General features: G+C 38.6%; 1 protein-coding gene across 7 annotated transcripts in view; it reads right to left on the bottom strand.

The window, feature by feature from the left end:
• The window catches only part of UBAP2 (ubiquitin associated protein 2), a 112,445-nt gene that overhangs the window by 65,385 nt on the left and 24,823 nt on the right, over window positions 1–22,237 (bottom strand). For 6 of the 7 annotated variants that reach the window (XM_047831243.1, XM_047831237.1, XM_047831239.1 and 3 more), the window contains exons 2-5: window positions 15,970–16,109; window positions 9,068–9,145; window positions 5,961–6,071; window positions 433–586 (exon numbers count right to left, since the gene is read on the bottom strand). In XM_047831243.1, coding sequence (XP_047687199.1) covers window positions 433–586; window positions 5,961–6,071; window positions 9,068–9,145; window positions 15,970–16,068 — 442 coding nt within the window. In that variant the 5' untranslated portion in view covers window positions 16,069–16,109. The remainder of the gene's footprint in view (window positions 1–432; window positions 587–5,960; window positions 6,072–9,067; window positions 9,146–15,969; window positions 16,110–22,237) is intronic. The other variant, XM_047831244.1, reaches the window with a different exon arrangement.

Below are 22,237 nucleotides of genomic sequence, written 5' to 3'. Positions count from 1 at the left end.
AGAAGGTACACCTGGGGTGCCTGGGTGGTTCAGTTGGTTAAGTGCCCGACTCTTGATTTCAGCTCAGGTCATGATCTCACATTTTCTGAGTTTGAGCCCCAAGTTAGGCTCTGCACTGAGCCGGCTTGGGATTTTCTCTCTCTCTTAAATAAACATTTAAAAAAAAAAAAAAAATTAAAGGGTTCAATTGATACATAACAGAAAGCAGTCTTAAGAGACAACACAATTACCTACAGCTCAGGTTAAGGGCTAACATGGAATTGCATCAGTTAAAATTCTAATGAACTACTTAGTTGTAGCTCATTAAGTGTTAACTATAATAATAAACACTGCATTGAGGAACTAGATTTATGGGCATTCACTGGATCACTTTCAGCTTTACGGTGTGCATAAAAATTTTCATAATGAAAAATTGAGAAGAGATGTACTTACACTCTCTCGCACGATTGCCACCTCTTCCTTTCCGGTTGTTATTTCCACGTCCACGATTTATTTCTCTCTCATTTCTCTTCTCTCTATTCTCTTTGTTCTCTGAACTTTCTTTTCCAAAATTCTTCTTCTTCCCCCCTACAGTCTCCCATGAAGTCTACCAAAGATAAGAATGGTCAGAGTTGTCGTTCAAAGTGTATACACTCATTAAGGGTATGCACATGTATTTTTCAGACCTAATTACCCATGCCTTGCAACTCACTTGCCTAACATTTTAAATCTTATCCTCTGATGATAAAGACAACAAACCTCTTGCTAGGCTCCTATTGCTATATACAGCATATATATATATGTGTGTATATATATATATATGTATATATGTATGTATATATATATGTATATATATGTATATATATATGTATATATATATGTATATATATATGTATATATATATATGTATATGCACACACACACACACATACATATATATATTTATGCTATATATGACAGCAACTAGCTGAATTAACATACTGTGTGTTGTCCCCCCACAGAGCCTTTTCCTGTGCTTTAAGGCTTTTACCTGTGATTTAAGACTAATGATTTAAGACTAAAGTAACTGATGTTTCCCCAATTTCCCACACAATGCCATCCTCACCTTTATCAGTAAGCCTTAAACCTATTAATAAATGGATTTGCTCAAAGAATACAAAATTACTTTTAAATACTCGATAAAATCTCAGAAAAACCTGCTCTATTCAGTTAACCAAAATGACCATCTAAAAAAATTTAATGGTAGGCCAAAAAAAAAAAAAAAAAAATTTTTTTTTTCCCAAAGTACCCAAAGATAGTGTGGAGCCCAAGCCTGCTTCAGAGCCAGTCTGTCTTTCTGCCCCTCCCCCACTTGCAACTGTGTGCGCACGTGCACTCTCTCAAAAATAATTTAACATTAAAAAAAAGTAAACTACCCAAAAGTTCAACTTCAAAGACCTGTTCTAATGAGAAGTCAAATTATTTATATAACCTCCCTTCTCTGCCTCTCCTCTAATAGTACAGAAATCAGGGGTGCCTGGGTGGCTTAGTCGGTTGAGCGTCCGACTTCAGCTCGGGTCATGATCTCACAGTCTGTGAGTTCGAGCCCCGCGTCGGGCTCTGTTCTGACAGCTCAGAGCCCGGAGCCTGTTTCAGATTCTGTGTCTCCCTCTCTCTCTGACCCTCCCCCGTTCATGCTCTGTCTCTGTCTCAAAAATAAATAAATGTTAAAAAAATTTTTTTAAATAATAAAAAAAAATAATAGTACAGAAATCAAATCAATCATATATATGTAAATCACTGAGAAAAGAACGCTATGTTCTTGTGAAAGTGAGTACTAGGATATCAATAAAGGTATTTTACTGAGAAATCCCAAAACTGGCCCATTTGTTTCTATTTACTTTGTCATTATTTAACTCATTCTCAAGAGATTTGAAGTGATTCAATCCCAAAATAAGAGCATAACTTTATTAAGCTTAAAAAAAACTTAGCAATAAAAGGAAATTACTAACAATGTATATCCAAATAAACAAAAGCACTAGAAATTAACCAACTAAAATTAAAGAAACATAGAGGTGAATTATTTCCAAAACGGTGGAGGCCAGAATTAAAACCTTTTTTTAGAAGGAATTTTTCTAACATCTAGAAACCTCTGCTGAACCTATGTATACTTAAATATAAAATCACTGGATATGGAAAAAATACACATTAAAACAAGTAACTTTCTGCATTTAAGCTTTGAAAAATATTTTTAAAAATCAACAATTTCAGCATAATAATCAGGTATATTCGCTTCTGATGAGTATGCAGCTATTTTAACCTTCCTGCAAGTCTATCTGGGAATAATACTCAAACTTTTAATTAGTTCACAGCTTTTGACCCAGCAAATTTAGTTCCAGGCCTTTATTCATGGGAAATAATTTTTTAATCGTGCAAACATTTATATGCAACAGTACAAAATGGTGGGGGGGTGGGGAGGGCACAAATATCTAGCTTAAGAGACTATCTACCCTAGAACATCTATAAAGGGAAGCCACTTAAAGAGTAGCCACTTAATGCAGCCACTTAAAGAGTTATCCAGGTGTACACAGAAAGAGATCCATGACACAAGTGTAGCCAGATATCCAACAAACTGTATAAAATAGGATTACATTTTTTGTTCAAATGGAAGCCCATGCATATACTGAAGAAAGTTAGGAACAGTTATTTAAATGAGGGCATTAATCTGATTTAATTTCTTATTCTGCATTGCTTTTTTAAGTAAACAATAAAGCTTATTTATTCCAGAAAATAATTCTGCATTGTACAAACTCTATTATGTTTGCTAATATGAATAAACAAGATACTTATATATATATATATGGTAGAATCCTGTCCTCTTAGGTTAACAAGAGAAAAAGTAAATTACAGAGGTCCTAGAAAATTATACACAGTAGAGTCAGCACAAGTTGCATATGTATACAATTTATAATGTCTTTACATGGCCAGACCTAAAAGTACTCAATCATTATAAAGGGGCATACTTTGTATATAAAACATTTGAGAAAAACATCTGAGCCCATTTCATTCAGCAAAGGATACCCATAAGCAAGTCTTGGCTTGTGAACTCTACAGAGACTGACAAGAACTTATTTGTGAGGCAAAGTAAGGAAAGCAAACTTAAGGGGCAACTGACCTAACACCACCGTAAATGCTAAAAAGAATATCTCTCATTTGACACAACAGTCCATGAGCATGCACACAAGCTTTCAACACGAACCAAATGATTATAAAAGATTTCAACAGAACTTCTGACAACCTTTGTTATCTGTATTTTGACACTACTTGTAAAATAGGTCTGAAGAAACTCTAAGAGGGATGGCCCTCCCAGACACATTTACAAATCAGAAAAGCAACTTCCCAGGCCAGCTAATTAAAATTCACTCTCCCACCTCCTATTTGCCAGGAACTACACAACAAACAAATTACGTGGAAAAGAAAAATACATTAATGCAAAAGACTGATTATTTCAAAAATATTCTGTCACTCAAAATAGCATTATAATGAAACAAAAGGTTTAGTACTTATGATCATGTTTAATATTTTCTTTTGCAACAGCTACTCTTCCGTGAGAAAGACACTCTTCCTTAAGAAAAGCATGGACATTTCCACTTAACATTTTTTTCAGAGAAAAAATTTGGATTCAGAAGATCCTGGCCCAAAATAAGGTTAGCCAATAGGACAAATAGATTTGTTTGCATTCATGATTTAAAAAAATTTTTAATGTTTATTCATTTTTGAGAGAAAGAGAGAGAGCACAAGCGGGAGAGAGAGGGAGACACAGAATCTGAAGCAGGCTCCAGGCTCCAGCTGTCAGCACAGAGCCTGAGGCGGGGCTCATGAACCACGAGATCATGACCTGAGCCAAAGTCAGAAACTTAACCGACTGAGCCACCCAGGCGGCCTTTAGTGGTTTATTTTAAATGTTCTTGCTCCTACCAACCCTACAGTGTTTACACTGTCTAGCACCCCAGTCCAATAAATTCTACCCCAGTCAGGGGAAGATATTCCTTACAACTGGTTAGCCATGGCTGCTGCAGACAGCAACCAGGTAGGTAGGTTCTACTACCAAAGAAAAGATGTACCACAGCATGATCCTAAACAAACCAGGGTTTCAAAAGGACTTTCCCTCTGCCTCTTCTCTCAACAGCCTTCTCATCTCTCAACAAGCATAGACCTTTTGTGTCTGTATTCAGGCCCTAATTTTTCTATTTTCTGATATGTGAAGAAATCAAACCAGATCTGACCCCACTTCATGATTTTCAGGTTCAAGATAACCAAAGATATATTCTTTATCATTCACCCCAGTACTAACTCCTTTGGGTTCAGTGCCAAATGAGCAGAGGAAGTAAAACTAACTAAAACAGAGAACTGGACATTTCATTTAAGATTTAAAAATTCACCCAACTACCACAGAAAAGGAATAAAGTCTGCTGGAGCTAACAGAAAGGCAACACAAAGTAGTCTCCTGGCCTACCTGTACTGTAAAAAAAAAAAAAAAAAAAAAAAAAAACAGGCCCTCCAATTAACAATTTGGAAATATTACCTTTATTCAGAGTAATTTTTTAAATATGTAAATAGGAGGACAGTTAGCCCTTCAGCTCATTTTGAAAATAATAGAGATGGGGCACCGGCATGGCTCAGAGGGTTGAGCATCTCAATCTACATTTCAGCCCAGGTCTTTATCTCACAGTTCATAGGACTGAGTCCCTCGTTGGGCTCTGTGCTGACAGATGGGAGCCTACTTGGGATTCTCATTCTCATTCTCAATCTCTCTCTCTCTCTCTCTCTCCTCCCCTTGCCCCACTCACGTGGTCTCTCAAAATAAACATTAAAAAAAAAAGAGGAAATTAACAGAGAGCCATTCTACACTGCAACCATTAGCAATGTGGTAAACACACTCCCTAGAAAACATAGGCCTAAGTGTCAGCAAACAAAAACTATTCAAAATTTTATTTCATCACTTAACATGACGTATTTTCCCAACAAACTGACATATTTGGTAGCTCATCATGTTGACTAGTGTTATCTTGAATGAAATTTTACTCACAGATATTGCTATACTCAAATAGTGAAATATTTTCCCAATTATCTGATTTTTATAATTACAAAAAACTCATTCTGCTTTTTTTATATTAAAGATAACATGTTTTACTTTCAAACAGTTCATTTTTATATAGCCTATCCTTAAAAATGAGAACCTGACTAAACTTGAACAGACAAGGAAGGCATTTCTGGTTGCATTCATTTTTATACCCCTTTTAAGGTGCATCATTATTTGTTTTAATCTGCTCTGAAATGGTTTCAATTCCAAATACAAATGAAATATTGTGCAATCTCCATGTAGAAATCAAAAGATTAGGGCTAACAACTGCCTACTGTGGCTTTAGTTATATCCTTCCTAAAATAAAAGGGATGAGCTTTAGTGTGCTTACACATCCTCAAACTTTACTAAACAACAACAACAAAAAAAAAACACAACAACAAAAAAAACCACACTTTGTTTTTTCCTTATTTTATCTATCTGTCAAAATTTGTCTGTAGAATATTCACACATAAGCAAATAGATATACCAGCAAATCCTGGTTTTCTGTTAGTCTAGAGATATAAGAAGTAGTAAGAGGTGACGACTGAGATGAAGAAACATGAGCAGTGAAGCCAAGAGAAGTTTTTCAGGTGGTGAAAATGTCCACAGGCCCAGAGAATTTGGAAACTGTGTAAGGCTGGAGTAGATGACCAAGTTCTCTTTCGAGTCTTCAGATTCTACAACTTCATGAAGAAACCATATATAACAAAAACAGTCATTTCAGGTTAGTGTTCTTTCTGGTCTTAAAACAAATATGGAATGGAACCCATAACCCTCTCCACCCCCACCCCCAAAAAGGTGAAGTTCAAAATGCAATATGGAATTGGAGACAAATCTTGGCACTGCAAAACAATTAATAATAATTAGTAATACTTACCGTGTCTGAATTCCCTTCCAGCAATATATTGATAGCTTTGTTCACATCTCCATTACAGTCATGTAGAGCCACTATGCACTCATCCTGATTTTTCCCCGTCACTTCCATAAGCTATCAAAATTATAAGGAAATAGTTAAAGGGACCCCAAAATGGCACTTAATATTAATTTTAAGATTCTTCTAGGGGCACTTGGGTGGCTTAGTCAGTTAAGTGTCTTGGTTTCAGGTCAGTTCGTAATCTCATGGTTCATGGGTTCAAGACCCTTGTCAGGCTCTGTGCTGACAGGGTGGACCCTGCTTGGTAATCTCTCACCCTCTCTTTCGGTCCCTTCACTGTGTGCACGTGAGCTCTATTATAAACAAATAAACATTAAAAAAAAAAAAGATTCTGGGGAGCCTGGGTGGCTCAGTCACTTAAGCATCCTACTTCAGTTCACGTCATGATCTGACAATTGAGTTCGAGCCCCAAGTCAGGCTCTGTGCTGAAAGCTCAGAGCCTAGAGCCTACTTCAGATTCTGTTTCTCCCTCTCTCTGCCCCTCCCCTGCTCACGCTCTGTCTCTCCTCTCTCAAAAATAAACATTAAAAAAAAAGTTTTAAATAAATTTAAAAAAGATTCTTCTATATAAAAATAAAAACTACACAGTCCATCCACATGAAGATGCCCTCCTTCCAAACTCTGAGCTTATAATCCAAGGATAGGTTTACCTGCTTTTTGTAGCCATTCATTGTCTTTTTATAAGTACAGAAGAGCCAAACTACTAACTAACCCTCCTTCAAACTGACCAAGTATCAGATTATTAATCAGCAGCGCACACATACATATATACCAACATTCTCAGCATATTCAGAGTCAGCTGACTACTCTCTTAGTTCAATGGCCTGGGATTTGCAAAATTCTGAACCAAACAGTAAGTGGACTATACATTTCCCAAAGACCAGCTGTATGTGGCTACATTAACAGAACATCCAGTCCAACTATTTTATACAGAGAAAACATTCCCTATGTGGTCTATCACCCCTTGGATTAGAACACTCCACATACATACTAAATTGCAACACCTAAAGTTCTCACAAATGAAATTCTATAGCTATGACCAACTCACTTCTAGACACAGTACTTTCACAAGCAGCTTCAACAGGGCACTATGTTTGAAGTAATCAAAGAAATCCCCTGATACATTCTCTGTAACAAGGCAGATTAAGCTAGTTAACATTTTCATCACCAAGTATAACCACAGATTAGGCACAAGACAGGTTTCTTAATTACAACTGAAATGTATGATTTACATATCTGTTGTGTTTTACATACATGTAACTGTTTTAGTGTGTACTACCTGTTCAAAATGGTATGACCCCAACATCTGAAGTGCTTTCTCTAGGGTCAAAAAACTAATTGATAGCAAAGCCTACCTGGAATCTAGGTATCTTGATCTCATAAATACAGCTCTTTGCACTATACCCTCTCTCTGATTTCCTCTCTGCTTTACACAGCTAAAGTTCTACGCACTTTACAGCTTTCCAGTGCTTTGGTCTTTGGATATCTACTAGTGTCAGTTTTAATCAATGATCTGTTTTGTTGTTTTTAATGTTTACTTATTTCTGGGAAATAGAGAAAGAAAGCACGCACACAGGAAGGGAAGAGCAGAGAGAGAGATGGGTACACATCATCTGAAGTGGGCTCTGTGCTGACAGCAGAGATCCAGATGCGGGACTTGAACCCATGAACTGTGAGATCATGACCTGAGCCATAGTTGGATACTTAACCAACTAAGAGACCGAGGCGCCCCATCAGTGATCTGTATTAATGCAATACCTGCAATATGCCTGTGTTAAGATGAATATTAAGTATCAAAATTACCCCCAGTGACTGAATTAGTAACAGACTGAAATTTAAACTTCTAACTCTGAACTCCTGGACCAGTGCTCTTTTTTTATGTATCTACTATGCTATTCATATAAAATGCAATATAATATGGAGCAGTACGTCTCAAACTGTACATAAATCTCCTTCCAGAAAAAGAGTTCTATAATTTTTAATAAATTTTTTGTGGCCTTCTAAAAATATTACCAACAGTCTAACAACAGCAACTATAAGTAAGAGCAAAGCGTTTACATAGTAAAGGGCAAAATAGTTTGTTAGGCAGGAAGGTAGGCATGAGCGACCTTAGATGTCCAGATGGAGAACTCTAACTGAGAAGAGTCAGGGGACCACCCCATTCCACCTATCTAGCAGTGGGTTTGTGGTTAAACATCCCAGCAGAGGAAGATTCAAGTCTGTTGTGCTTGTTGCACTTGTGTAGAAAGCAGATGTTTGTCCTTATCTGACCTATGTCTCTAGAATACAAATAATGTCATGGTTTCCTACAGGTGCAGGCTTCAAATACATCTTGGGAAAGGACCTGCATAGTTGGATAATTATTATATAATCCAGGTCTGTCACTCAAATGTTGCAACCTTAGGATTTGCCAAAAAGAAAAAAATTGATGTTAAGTCCACACCCTGAGTTTCCAAGGCCAACGTCTCTCTTGACTGGTTTGTTCCTCCATTGGAGTATACTTTACTAAAATTTTGTGTTTTTTTTTTGTTTTGTTTGCTCTTCTGTAATTCTTTACCGTGGCTGCAAAAAGAACTGAGACTTCTTTCTTTTTCCATCTAACTTTCAGTAACAAGTTCACTATGGGACATTCACTCCAAGAAACAATTACTGGTAGACCTCTACCAAGGGATGGAACAAGAGAAGTGTTACAGCTTGATTCTAGAATCTTGAAAGAAAAAGAAGTCTTAACAGGAAAGAAGATTTTGAGATTAAGATTTTATTACCAAAATGGCCTCTCAAAGTTCTAAGTGAAAACATCACCCTAAAATTTAATGTTATATTTTTCCAGCCTGTGTTTGGAAGCACAACCACGTTGAAAGAGGCAATTCAGTTCTTCTTAACATTAAACAAAATTTTCTGAAAACCTGCCAAATATTAAATGTACCTTCTATTCACAGGTATAGACAATGTCAATGTGCCTTTTCACAAATGTCTACCTCATCGTTGATAACACTAGTAACTATGAAGACTCTACTGCCAAAATAACAGTATAATTTGCCAAAACATACCTGTTTAACTTTCGCTTCAAACTCTGAATCATTTTTATCGAAGATCACTTGAGCGAGACGCATCTGTTCAGCTGTTGCCTGAAAAGCACACACACAACTTTTAAAGAGTTGAGCACACAAAATAGAAGTTAGATGCCAAAATATGCTGCAAAAAGAAAGAAAGCTCTCAAGCACTACAGCACTATGTAACAGAAATACTGATTAACTAAAAAAAAAAAAAAAAAAAAAAAAAAACAAAAAAAAAACCGGACTCTGAATTTAGAGCTCTAAAATGTATACAATCTGTTTCCATAAGCCAAATTAGCATCAAATTAAATGGCATAAAGGTCCCATTCCTTTGGCCAAATGACAAAGTTATTATTCATCTCAACTGGCCACGTGACTCATTTAAATTTTCTTTCCCTTGAGGAAAGGGAGTGACAAGTACTAGAGAAAACTGGAAGAACAAGAAGCCATGGCAACTGCTAGACACAGGCTTAGAACCAGCCTGGCTGTCAAAAAAGAAAAAGAAACTCTGCTGTCAACTCTTAAAAGGTATCTTGGTCAGTACTGAAGAGAAGGGCTATATTTATCTAAATAAAAATTATGTGCAAGGGGGACGGGGGAAATGTCTGTGTGGCTCAGTCAGTTAAGTATCTGACTCTTGATTACATCTCAGATCTTGATCTCAGGGTCATGAGTTCAAGACCCATGTTGGGCTCCATGCTGGGTGGGAAGCCTACATGGCGGGGGGCAGGGGAAGAACAGCGCCTGAGTGGCTCAGTTGGTTGAGCATCTGACTCTTGATTTCAGCTCAGGTCATGATCTCCCAGTTCATGGGATCAAGCCTTGAGTCAGGCTCTGTACTGGGAGTTTGAAGCCTGCTTGGGATTCTCTCTCCCTCCCTCTCTGCTCCTACTCCACTCTCACTCTCTCTAAATAATAAATACAGAGAAGAGAAAAGAGAAAAAGAAAAATAGAATAAGGAGCAAAACCGATGAAAACACACACAAAAAAACCTAGAGAACAAAGCACAATTGCTATCTTGTTTCAAAACTAAAAGGCACAGAGCACAAAGAAAATGATACAATACATAAAACAACACCTAAGTTTTTCTAACTCAGAAATAAAAATGAAGACTATACACAAAGAAGAAACATAATATCATTGTATCATGATCTGTATCATGATACTGTTTAACAATGTTTCAAGAGAACTAGAAGGTGAAAGGGGAAAATATTTTAAGTAAAAATTTAGGGGTGCCTGGGTGGCTCAGTCAGTTAAGCACATAACTCTTGATTTCTGTTCAGGTCATGATCTCACAGTGAGTTCAAGTCCCACATGGGGCTTGGCACTGGCAGTGAGGAGCCTGCTTGGGATTCTCCCTCTTTCCATGCCCTCCCCTGGCTCACTCACCCTCTCAAAATAAATAAACTTCAAAAAAAAAAAAAAAACAACAACCTCATTTTATGCTCAAGTGTAAAGGGCATAAATTGTTACCAGCACCTAATCACAAGGGAATATTATTCCCATGAGCCTTTCCTCAGGAATCAACAACAGTATTGTCCTTAGACAACCAAAATGACTATAGACATTGACATAAGTATTTTTTTTAATTGTTTTTAATGTTTATTCATTTTTGAGAGACGGGGGGGGTGGGGGGGGGGTGAAGAGGGGCAGAGAGAGGGAGTCACAGAATCTGAACCAGGCTCCAGGCTCTGAGATATAAGCACAGAGCCTGTTGTGGGATTCAAACTCATGAACTGCAAAATCATGACCTGAGCTGAAGTCAGATGCTTAACCAACTGAGCCACCCAGGTGCTCCTAAGTATTAATTGTGACTGCTGAGCATATACTCACTGTAAAAAAAGGGGGGGGGGGGGGAGGGCAAATGATATCTCAAAGGGAGAAAATATGCTGTACAACAGGTAATGAACAGAGTATATAGATACAGTATAACTAAAAAGAAGACGACTGGGGAATCTCTGCAACTTCCAGATGTGGCTTGTCAGCTGATTTAGGTCCCAAGGGTCCCAAAGGCTGTACCCTGAAGCAATGGATGCACCAACCTATCCTTCAGGCTGGCACTGGCTGCCATATTGTCATATTTACACTTGAGGGCCACCTCTATCAAGTAAAATATGATTGTAGGGATATTGGGATGGCCTTGTATTAGGCCTGTCATATGGAAAAAACATGTAGTAACTGTCACATAGAACAAAGAGGCTAAGTCCTGTCACCTTTATGATAGGGACTGCCTGTATTAACCTGTACTAAATGTTGTTGTTGGGAGACAGAACTTGGCTTTGTTTTGGGAGCCTCCCATCTCCTTCAGATACCCTGCCAACATCCTATATTTTCAACCCAACATGGGGCTTGATCCCACAACTCTAGGATCATGACATGAGCCAAAAATCAAGTGTTGGATGCTCTACAAACTGAGCCACTCAGGCACCCCAATTTCTTGATTCTTATTAAGCAGTCCTGTGATTATTTTTTGTTTTGTTTTAAGGTTTTTAAAAAAAAAATACACTCGGTTGAGGAGTCAACTTCGGCTCAAGTCATGATCTCAAGATTTGAGTTCAAGCCCCACATTGGGCTTGCTGCTGTCCATGCAGAGCCCGCTTCTGTCTTCTATCTTCTGTCCATCTCTCTCTCTGCCCCTCCCCATCTCATGAGCTCTCTCTCAAAAATAAATACACATTAAAAAAGAAAATACACAATAAAAGTATTCAGATACCACAATCTACAACTTACTCTGAAAAAGTTCAGGGGAAACGCTATGTGTAGTTTCTCCTTTGTAAGAAGGAGAAAAAGATAAAGTAAACATGGTAAAAATGTTAGCATCTAGGAGATCTGGATGCAGGATATTCAGGAATTAGGTGTACTACTCTTGCAACTTTTCTCTAACTCTCAAAGCATATTTTTTGTTTTGTTCGTTTGTTTTTTAAAGTGAGATTCAAAGAGACTGAAGTAATTCATCTAACTGGTAAAGTGGCAGGCCCACTCATGGTCTTCTCTCTTATCTCCCTCTAGTTTGATAGGTTATCTCAGAACACCTCTACCTTTGGACATTTAGAATTGAGTAATAAACATCTTACAGAATAAAGTTTTCCCCCCCACCCTAGGTTGCTTCCCTAGGAAATACTTCCTAGAATGGGAGAATGGGATTAATGGATAAATGAACATGAACACAATTTTATTCACACTGCTTTGCGAAATTCTCAAACACATTTTTATTTTTTATTTTTCTCACCCCTCCCAACCCTCATCACAAGTTTTTAGAAAGGAAAATTAGGAATTTAAGGGCCTAAGAATCTTTCCTACAGCTCAGTATGCAGTTTTTTCATCGCATTGCATAAAATGAGCCATCCCCAAAAGGCCCATGGAGAAACTAATTACAACTCTTGAGAGGAAGAGAGTCCCCTCCCCTAGTCTGGAGACTGATTCACTGGATATCAGCCCAAGAAGGTTACTTGGGTCTAAGATGAAAACAATTTATAATCCTGACATTTCATGTGGCCCTCCTTTAAAAGATTACACTTTTATCAAGTTTTTCTTCTTTTTAGTTTAAGAGAGAGAAAGAGCACAAGCGAAGAAAAGGGCAGAGGGAAACAATCTCAAGCAGGCTCCATGCTCAGCAAGAAGCCTGAGGCAGGGCTCAATACCACGTTCCTAAAATCACAACCCGAGCAAAAGTCAAGAGTCAGACACTCAACCAACTGAGCCATCCAGGCATCCCTTAAGATTTTATTTTTGGAGCACCTGAGTGGCTCCGTCAGTTAAGCACCCAACTCTTGATTTCAGCTCAGGTTATGATCTCACAGTTCATAGATTCAAGCCCTGCATCGGGCCCTGCATTGACAGTGTGGAACCTGCTTGAGATTCTCTCTCTCTCTCTCTCTCTCTCTCTCTCTCTCTCTGCCCCTCCCCTGCTGGCATGCTCACACTCTTGCTCTCTCTCCCTTAAAAATACACATAAAAATTTTTTTTGATTGTTTATTTTTGAGAGAGAGAGAGAGAGAGAGAGAGAGAGAGAGAGAGAGAGAGAGAGAGAGAACACAAGATCTGAAGCAGGCTCTTTACTGACAGACAGCAGAAACCCTGATGCGTGGCTCAAACTCACAAACCACAAGATCATGACCTGAGTCAAAGTCGGATGCTTAACTGACTGAGCCACCCAGGTGTCCCAAAAGATTTTATTTTTAAATAATCTCTATACCCAATGTGGGGCTCAAACTTACATCCCCAAGATCAAGAGTCACATGCTCCATCGACTAAGCCAGCCAGGCATCCCTAAAAGATAACACTTTTAATCTTGACTGATTTAATAAACAAAAACAAAAAAATATTGTTTTCATCTATTTTTTTTATTATTAGCAGGGTTGCACCTATGCTTACTTATAACTTGTATTCCTTCTTTGATAAGAGGCTGTTGATAAAATATTTTCTTAAGCATTCACCTATAAAGGGAGGGCCTATTCCAAAAAGTCCAAATTTTTCCAAAAATAGGTAGTTTTCTTGATTATTTGTGAGTAAGTATCAGGATAAATATATTTAGGAGTAAGCACTGTATAGATGTAGGTCTGTTGACAGAAGCAAAATACAAGGCTAAAGTTATACTGAAAAATGTAAAACAACAATTAAGTAGAGTCTATGCTCTGTGTCTCTCTTTTTTATATTTTTTAATGTTTATTAATTTTTTCAGCTTTGCAAGACATAGGGTTTTTTTTTTAATATGAAATTTATTGTCAAATTGATTTCCATACAACACCCAGGGCTCAATGTTTATTTATTTTTGAGAGAGAGGCAAGGAGAGTACGAGCTGGAGGGGGAATTGGGGTGGGGGTGGGCAGGGAGAGAGGGAGACACAGAAACTGAAGCAGGCTCCAGGCTCTGAGCTGTCAGCACAGGGCCCGACGCGGGGTTCGAACTCACGAACCGTAAGAGAAATCATAACCTGAGCCAAAGTCAGACACTTAACCGACTGAGCCACCCAGGCGCCCCTACTTTCTGTGTCTCTTAATATCAATAGGGCACTTGGGTATGAATGACTATTTAAAAAAGTACCTGTAATTAGCTATCAAAGTATAGTCAAGTATCAATCTGAAATTTATGATGGGTCTCTAGAAAAAGGTTTGCAAAACTAGTCAATAACATGTATAAAATGCTCTATTTTGTACCAGGTACTGTAGTTAGCATTTTATTTAAATTGTCTCACTTCATTTAAAATAATAATATAGGGGCGCCTGGGTGGCGCAGTCGGTTAAGCGTCCAACTTCAGCCAGGTCACGATCTCGCGGTCCGTGAGTTCGAGCCCCGCGTCAGGCTCTGGGCTGATGGCTCAGAGTCTGGAGCCTGTTTCCAATTCTGTGTCTCCCTCTCTCTCTGCCCCTCCCCCATTCATGCTCTGTCTCTCTCTGTCCCAAAAATAAATAAACGTTAAAAAAAAAATAAATAAATAAAAATAAAATAAAATAAAATAATAATATAGGGGACAGGCTCTGTGCTGACAGCTCAGAGCCTGGAGCCTGCTTCAGATCCTTTGTCTCCCTCTCTCTGCTCCTCCCTTGCTTGCTCTCTCAAAAATAAACAGTAAAAAAAAAATTTTTTTTAAAGGTTGGGGGCACCTGGGTGGCTCAGTGGGTTGAATGTCTGACTTCAGCTCAGATCATGAGTTCATGGTTTATGGGTTCGGGTCCCGTGTCTGGCTCTGTGCTGACAGCCTGGAGCCTGCTTCAGATCCTGTGTCTCCCTCTCTCTCTGCTCCTCCCCTGCTTGCGTGCTCTCTCCCACTCTCAAAAATAAACACTGAAAAAAAAATTTTTTTAAATAATAATATAGGGGCGTCTGGTGGCTCGGTCAGGGTAAGTGTCTGACATCGGCTCAGGTCATGATCTCATGGTTCGTGAGTTTGAGCCCCGCGTCAGGCTCTCTGCTGACAGCTCAGAGCCTGAGCCTGCTTTGTATTCTGTGTCTCCCTCTCTCTCTGCCCCTCTCCCACTCACAGTCTGTCTCTTTCTCTCTCAAAAATAAAATAAACATTCAAAAAAATTTTAATAATATAAATAAATCTAAGGTAGAACTATTTATTTCTATTAAATAGAAATTAAATATTTTATACATATGGGCCTTATTAACTAAAAGCCATATAATATTAAAGGACTCTTTCCAGCTAACAATGCTTGAAAGTAAAGGCAGCTTTTTATAAGTGTCTTATAATTCATTTATTTCTCTACTTCAGAGTATTACTTCTCCATATATTCTGGATTCTCCAAATATATATTCCAAGCACATACCTAGATTAATAATAAAGAAAAGGAGGAGCACCTGGCTAATTCAATCAGTAGAGTATGCGACTCCTGATCTTACGGTTTTAAGTTCGAGCCCCATGTTGGGTGTAGAGATTACTTAAAAATAAAATCTTACCGGGGCGCCTGGGTGGCGCAGTCGGTTAAGCGTCCGACTTCAGCCAGGTCACGATCTCGCGGTCCGTGAGTTAGAGCCCCACGTCAGGCTCTGGGCTGATGGCTCAGAGCCTGGAGCCTGTTTCCGATTCTGTGTCTCCCTCTCTCTCTGCCCCTCCCCCGTTCATGCTCTGTCTCTCTCTGTCCCAAAAATAAATAAACGTTGAAAAAAAAAATTTAAAAAATAAAATAAAATAAAATAAAATAAAATCTTACCAAGAAAAAAAAGAAAAGAAAAAGAAGAAAAAGGAGATAGCTAGATGCTAACAGCAGCAGAAAAATGTTCAGAATCAAGTAGTTGACAGTGTCTATGAATCACTGCTTCTCTTTCCCATTATGTAAAATCTACTTTATAAAAACAAGATTCAAAATCCTAAGGTTTCCTACAAAAGACATATGTGCTTCCTACTTAACGTAACTCTAAACAAAGCAAACAAGAGTTTCACAAAAACTTACCTGTACTACTTGTTTCTGTAGTTGTGATGCCTGTGTTCCTGAAATCTGTGTTTTTTCCCGAGAACCTCGGGAACGGTCACTGCTCACCGAAGTCATCATATACAGTATATACAAAATAACGTATGTACAAAATAGAAAATCTGCAAGAAAGCAGGCATGGTAAGCAGGCATGGTAAGCAGACATTCCAAATTACAGTATGAGGCAAGAAAAAAATCCGGGGATAAGGAGGAAACATGAGACAAAACATGAAAGTTCTCTAAAACACAAATTCTCAAGAAATAATCCATTAAGGTTTTACATTTTCCTAGCAACAAGTGGACCAATTTTACTAACTAATGCAATCTCAAAGTTTAGGGAAAAATAAATTTAAAAAATGGGGCGCCTGGGTGGCTTAGTTGGTTAAGTGTCCAACTTCAGCTCAGGTCATGATCTCATGGTTCTTGAGTTCAAGCTCCATGTAGAGCTCTGTGCTGATAGCTGGGAGCCTGGAGCCTACTTCGGATTCTGTTTCCTTCTCTCTGTCCCTCCCCTGCTCATGCTCTCTCTGTCTCTCAAAAATGAATAAACATTAAAAAAAAATTTTTTTAACGAAAATCTATAGTTTAAAATTATAGCAATTCTTTTTTTTTTTTTAATTTTTTTTCCACGTTTTTATTTATTTTTGGGACAGAGAGAGACAGAGCATGAACGGGGGAGGGGCAGAGAGAGAGGGAGACACAGAATCGGAAACAGGCTCCAGGCTCCGAGCCATCAGCCCAGAGCCTGACGCGGGGCTCGAACTCACGGACCGAGAGATCGTGACCTGGCTGAAGTCGGACGCTTAACCGACTGCGCCACCCAGGCGCCCCAAAATTATAGCAATTCTAAACAAAAATCTCAGGAGCTCCTGGGATGCTTAGTCAGTAGAGCTGACTATTTAGTTCACTTGGACAAGAGGGATCCCTCTCTGAAGGCCAGCAGAGTGAAGGAGAGGTACTACAACAGCTAAATTTTTATGATTAGGAGACAGTCAACAGTTTGTTGTATCAGTCTTTACTTTTTTTAGTAAAATAGGCAAGAACATCTGCAGAGAATGGGATGGGTGAGGAATGTTAAGAAAATGGATTCTCTCAGAATAAACTTAAAAAGGGGGGAGAAGGGCTGGGGGCCTACATGGTTCTTGATTTTGGCTCAGGTCATGATCTAATGGTTCATGAGATCGAGCCCACTGGGCTAAGTGCTGACAGTGAGAAGCTTCCTTGGGATTCTCTTTCTTCCTCTCTGTCTGCCCCTCCCTGACTTGTGCTCACTCTCTCAAAAATAAATAAATGAAACTATTTTTTTTTAAAAAAAAAAAAAGGGGGGGGTCGGGGAGCACCTGGGTGGCTTAGTCAGTTAAGCGTCCGACTTCGGCTCAGGTCATGAGCTCAAGGTCAGTGGATTAGAGCCTTGTGTCGGGCTCTGTGCTGACACTTCAGAGCCTGTAGCCTGATTCAGATTCTGTCTCCCCTGCCCCTTCCCCACTTGCATGCTCTCTTTCAAATATAAATAAAACATTTAAAAAAAACTTGTTTTTTAAAGCGGGGGGCAGGGGGGTCTCCTGGGTGGCTCAGTCAGTTAGGCGTCCAGCTCTTGATTTCAGCTCAGGTCATGATCTCATGGTTTGTGGGATCAAGCCCTGTGTCCGGCTCTGCACTGACAGCAAGAAGCCTGCTTGGGATTCGCTCTCTCCCTTCCTGTCCTTCCCTCACTCAAGCTCTCTCTCAAAATACATTAACTGATTAAAAAAGAAAGAAAGAAAGAAAATGGCAAAAGCTTGTAATAGCTACTAAGGGAAATACAAGGGGAAGTTGATAGAAAACAAGTAGAAAGAATTGAAGAGCGACACTGAGGATCCCAAATGAAAGCAGAAATCCTAAATATATAGGTGGCATTAATCCACATATTACCATGAAAGCAACGCTAATGTCAGAAATTGAGAATTGCAACTGAATAATCAAGGGAGATGTGGGTTAAGATGAATAAACCCCTTGCTGAATTATCTCACGAAAGAATTTTAAACCAGAAAGAGTCCATTTATTCAAGGCACAGATGACATCACCAGGTGAAGAGTTGCTCTTATCTACCTCTAACACTGGGGTCTTTCCCATAATACGTATTTGAAAACATCCCTTCCTAAAGAATACTCTCCAGCTTATTACGATCCTGGCTGTGAGATTCACAACCTCACTAAAGGCAAAGAATAACACTTTTAAATAATGTTTTCCAGGGGTGCCTGGGGCTCAGTCAGTTAAGCATCCGACTTTGGCTCAGGTCATGACCTCATGGCCCAGGGGTTCAAGTCCCTCGTAGGACTCTGTGCTGGCAGCTCAGAGCCTGGAGCCTGCTTCAGATTCTGTCTCCCTCTCTCTCTGCCCCTCCCCAGTTCACATTCGGTCTCTCTCGCTCTCAAAAAGAAATAAACATAAAAAAAATTTTATGTTTTCCATTAAAACTGTATTTTATTCTAGTATGATTGACTTACAGCCTTCTGGGTCATTAAGTACTCAGACAATTTGATGAAAAGTATGGACTCCCCCCTCAGAAAAATGCATAGCCACATACAATGCTTCCTGAAACTTCAGGTTTACATCTCCCATACCCTTCCCCAAAGCAATGGGCAACCCCACTCCACCCCCTCAATGCCCACAAACAGCCAGGCAAAAAGCCATGCTCCAAGAATTTACAACAGCTCTCAGGGCACCTGGCTGGCTCAGTCTGAAGAACATGTGACTGTTGATCTGAGTCATGAGTTCAAGCCCTACACTGGATATTTTTTAATAAATAAACAAACAAACATTTTTAAAAATTTTTGGAAAAGTTCAAAAATATAAACTATTAGGGCCCTTATTCTTAAGGGTATCCTTGATCAGGCCAATATTAAATATAACTGCTGGGGCACGTGACTGGCTCAGTCAGTAGAGCATGGAGACTCTTAATCTCAGGGTTGTTAAGTTCGAGTCCCAAGTTGAGTGTATAGATTACTTAAAATATAACTGCTCATTTGGTCATGAATCAAAATCTCATAATTATCACACTTTTTAAAGGGGTTCTCTTCTCTGCTTCCCTAAAAACCAAAAGCACCTGCTTTGCTACAAAAGAAACAAGGGAAAACTCATATCCTCTTACATTCAATAAACATATACTTAAGTCTTAATACTTAATCATCATACTACTACCTATGTCCTCTCTAGAGAAACTGGCTATTATCAAGATCTGTGGAAATGTTACAAATACACTCGATTAATGGTAATGTTAAAAGTCATGATTTATCTAAATATCTTAGACAAATATAATTAGTGGGAAAACCTATATATCCTTCCCTCCAAATCACATTTAAGAGCATCAACTGGAACTAGACTAACCCTCTATGACTTACAAATATCTGCTTGAATCAATATGCTAAATAGGAAACATGAAACAATGTACTTCATATCAATTTTTTTTTCAATGTTGGGCCTACGTGACTAAAAATTAAAACTGGAACTTAACAGTTTACACCACTTGGGGCACCTGGGTGGCTCAGTCAGCTAAGCGTCCAACTTCGGCTCAGGTCATGATCTCACAGTTTGTGAGTTCAAGCCCCGCATTGGGGCTGACCATTCAGAGCCCGGAGCCTGCTTTGGATTCTGTGTCTCCCTCTCTCTCTGCCCCCTCTCTCTCATGTACGCACTCTCTCAAAAATAAATAAGCATTAAAAAAATTAAAAACACTGTGTACCACTTATAAGATGATTTCATGGTGAGATGTCCAGGAAAGAGGCATTTTACACTGCCCTAATTGGTCCAACCTATCTCGGATAAGCTGTAACCTATCCATCCCCTTAAGGAAGCCTAGAAGAAGTTCATTATCTGCCATCTCAAGGTCCTTTTTTTTTTTTTTTAATGTTTATTTGGTGGGGGGGGGGGGGGGGCAGGAGCAGAGAGGGAGACAGAGGATCTGACGCAGGCTCCTTGTTGACAGCAGAGAGTCTGACACAGGGCTTAAACTCAGGAACCCTGAGATCATGACCTGAGCTGAAATCAAGAGTTGGACACTTAACTGACTGAGCTACCCAAACGCCCCTAAGAATCCATTTTCGTAACATCCTATTTTTAGTTTACAAAGTATCCTATTTTTTATCTTATTGTACACCACAACAGTCTTAAGGAATAGATAGATATTATTGCTATCCCCATTCGTACATGCTGAATCAGCATGGACAAAATATTCTTTGGAAAAAAAAAATGTATGAGTTGTCTCAGCCCTCAAAATTCTATGCTATAGCTTGTAGCAAAACTTCTAAATACAAATGTGTGTGTGCAAAACAATGTACAAAAATTACGTATATGTACCTATATGCCAGCTAAAGGGAAAAAAATAAGTCAATTTCTTAAGAAATTGTCTATGACTCCTTCTGCACTACAATGGCAGTACTGAATAGTTGTAACAGAAGCAAGGCAGAAAATATTTACTACCTGGCCCTTTACAGAAAGTGTTCTAACCGTTTTTTAGAGTTAGAGTGGTAATTCTCCCTCAACTACAGATTCAATTTAATTCTCATCAAATTTCTAACAAGGATTTTTTTTGAAGTTTTTTTTTTTTTTTTTTAATAATCTCTACACCCAACATGGGGCTTGAATTCATGACTCGGAGATCAAGAGTCATACGCTCCTCCAACTGAGCCAGCCAGGTGCCCCTCTAACAAGGTTTTATTGCCTAAAACGTTACTAGCCTGATTCTAAATTTACATGGGAAGCAAATCGTCAAGAACAGCCAAGATACTCCTTCAAAACGAAACAAAACCAAAAAGCAAAGGAACAATACTTACCTTACAGGTACCAAGGATTATAATGCTTCAGTAATTACAACAGTACAGGGATAGAAAAGCTGGCCAATGGATCAGAACAAGAAGCCCAGAAAGAGACCCAAGCATATACAACTATGGTTTCTAACAGAGATGGCATTGCATGTGATTAGAAAAGATAAATTCTTAAAGAAGTGAGGTTGAAATAAGTGGTTGATTATACTTAAAAAAAATTTTTTTTATTAGACCATACATTAAAAAAGTCAAATTAGGGGTGCCTGGCTGGCTCAATCAGAAGAGCATGCAATTCTTGATCTCGGGGTCATGAGTTCGAGCCCCACTTGGTATAACAATCTGGCCTTATCTAATAAAGGTGAACATGTATATACCCTATGACTTACATGCTATAGAATCTGGTAACTTTTAGAGATTAAGAATGACCTAAGACCAAATCATAGCAGAGCCAATGATTCCAAAAAGAACAATAAATGGAATTCTATTTTCTAGAACAAGCAGTTACAGAGACCTCAAAGCAAGCATTCACATGATGTGGAATAATGTTCCCCTATTTATAAATCTTCTACATCTCAAGTTAATGAAATGACACTATGTATACTAGCATTTCTAAGTATCTTTTGGACCTGTGTATCCAAAAGATACTCAGAGGAGACTAACCAAAATTCAACATACCAGTTCAGGCATCACAAGGAAAATTATATCCCTGAAAGTCTGACCAGCTTTTTCTGAGTTACCTATCCTTATATCATTTACTTATGTTCCCAGTAGGTCCTCTGTTAACTGGGATACTAGATAAAGGCCACAGACATATTACTGCACTGACTTTTACATCAACTATAATAGCAAATAACCAATTAACCAGAGTATTTCACATGCCAAATATGCTGGTTTAAAACTCACTATATTTCAGAGGCACCTGGAAGGCTCAGACAATTGAGCATTTGACTCTTAACCTCAGCGCAGGTCATGATCTCAGTCTGTGGGTTCGAGCCCTGTGTCGGGCTTCACACTGAAAGCATGGAGGCTGCTTGGGATTCTCTCTCTGCCCCTCCCAGCTTGCATGCACTCACACACACACTCTCTCCCTCAAAATAAACAAACTTAAAAACTTACTATATTTGAATCTGCCTCTCAGTAACAGTACACACTTTGAATTTTTTTTTTTTTTTTGAGTTTAACCATTTTGATATTTTGTTGGTTTGGGTTTATTGTTTTAGTTATATTACATGGAACACAGTTAATTGTTCTGCCATAATGATTTTTACAGCTTTCTCCGAGTTTAGTGTTCTCCAAAATGAATAAATACACATGAACAAATACACTTTTTTAAACTATAAAGCACCACACAAATGTTAAAACACATTAGTATTTCCCAGAGCACCTAGATGGCTCAGTCAGTTAAGCATCCAACTCTTGATTTCAGCTCAGGTCACGATCTCAAAGTT

This window comes from Prionailurus viverrinus, chromosome D4 (assembly GCF_022837055.1).
Source record: "Prionailurus viverrinus isolate Anna chromosome D4, UM_Priviv_1.0, whole genome shotgun sequence".
Taxonomy (NCBI): Eukaryota; Metazoa; Chordata; class Mammalia; order Carnivora; family Felidae; genus Prionailurus; species Prionailurus viverrinus.
This window is presented reverse-complemented; position numbering and strand designations above follow the sequence as displayed.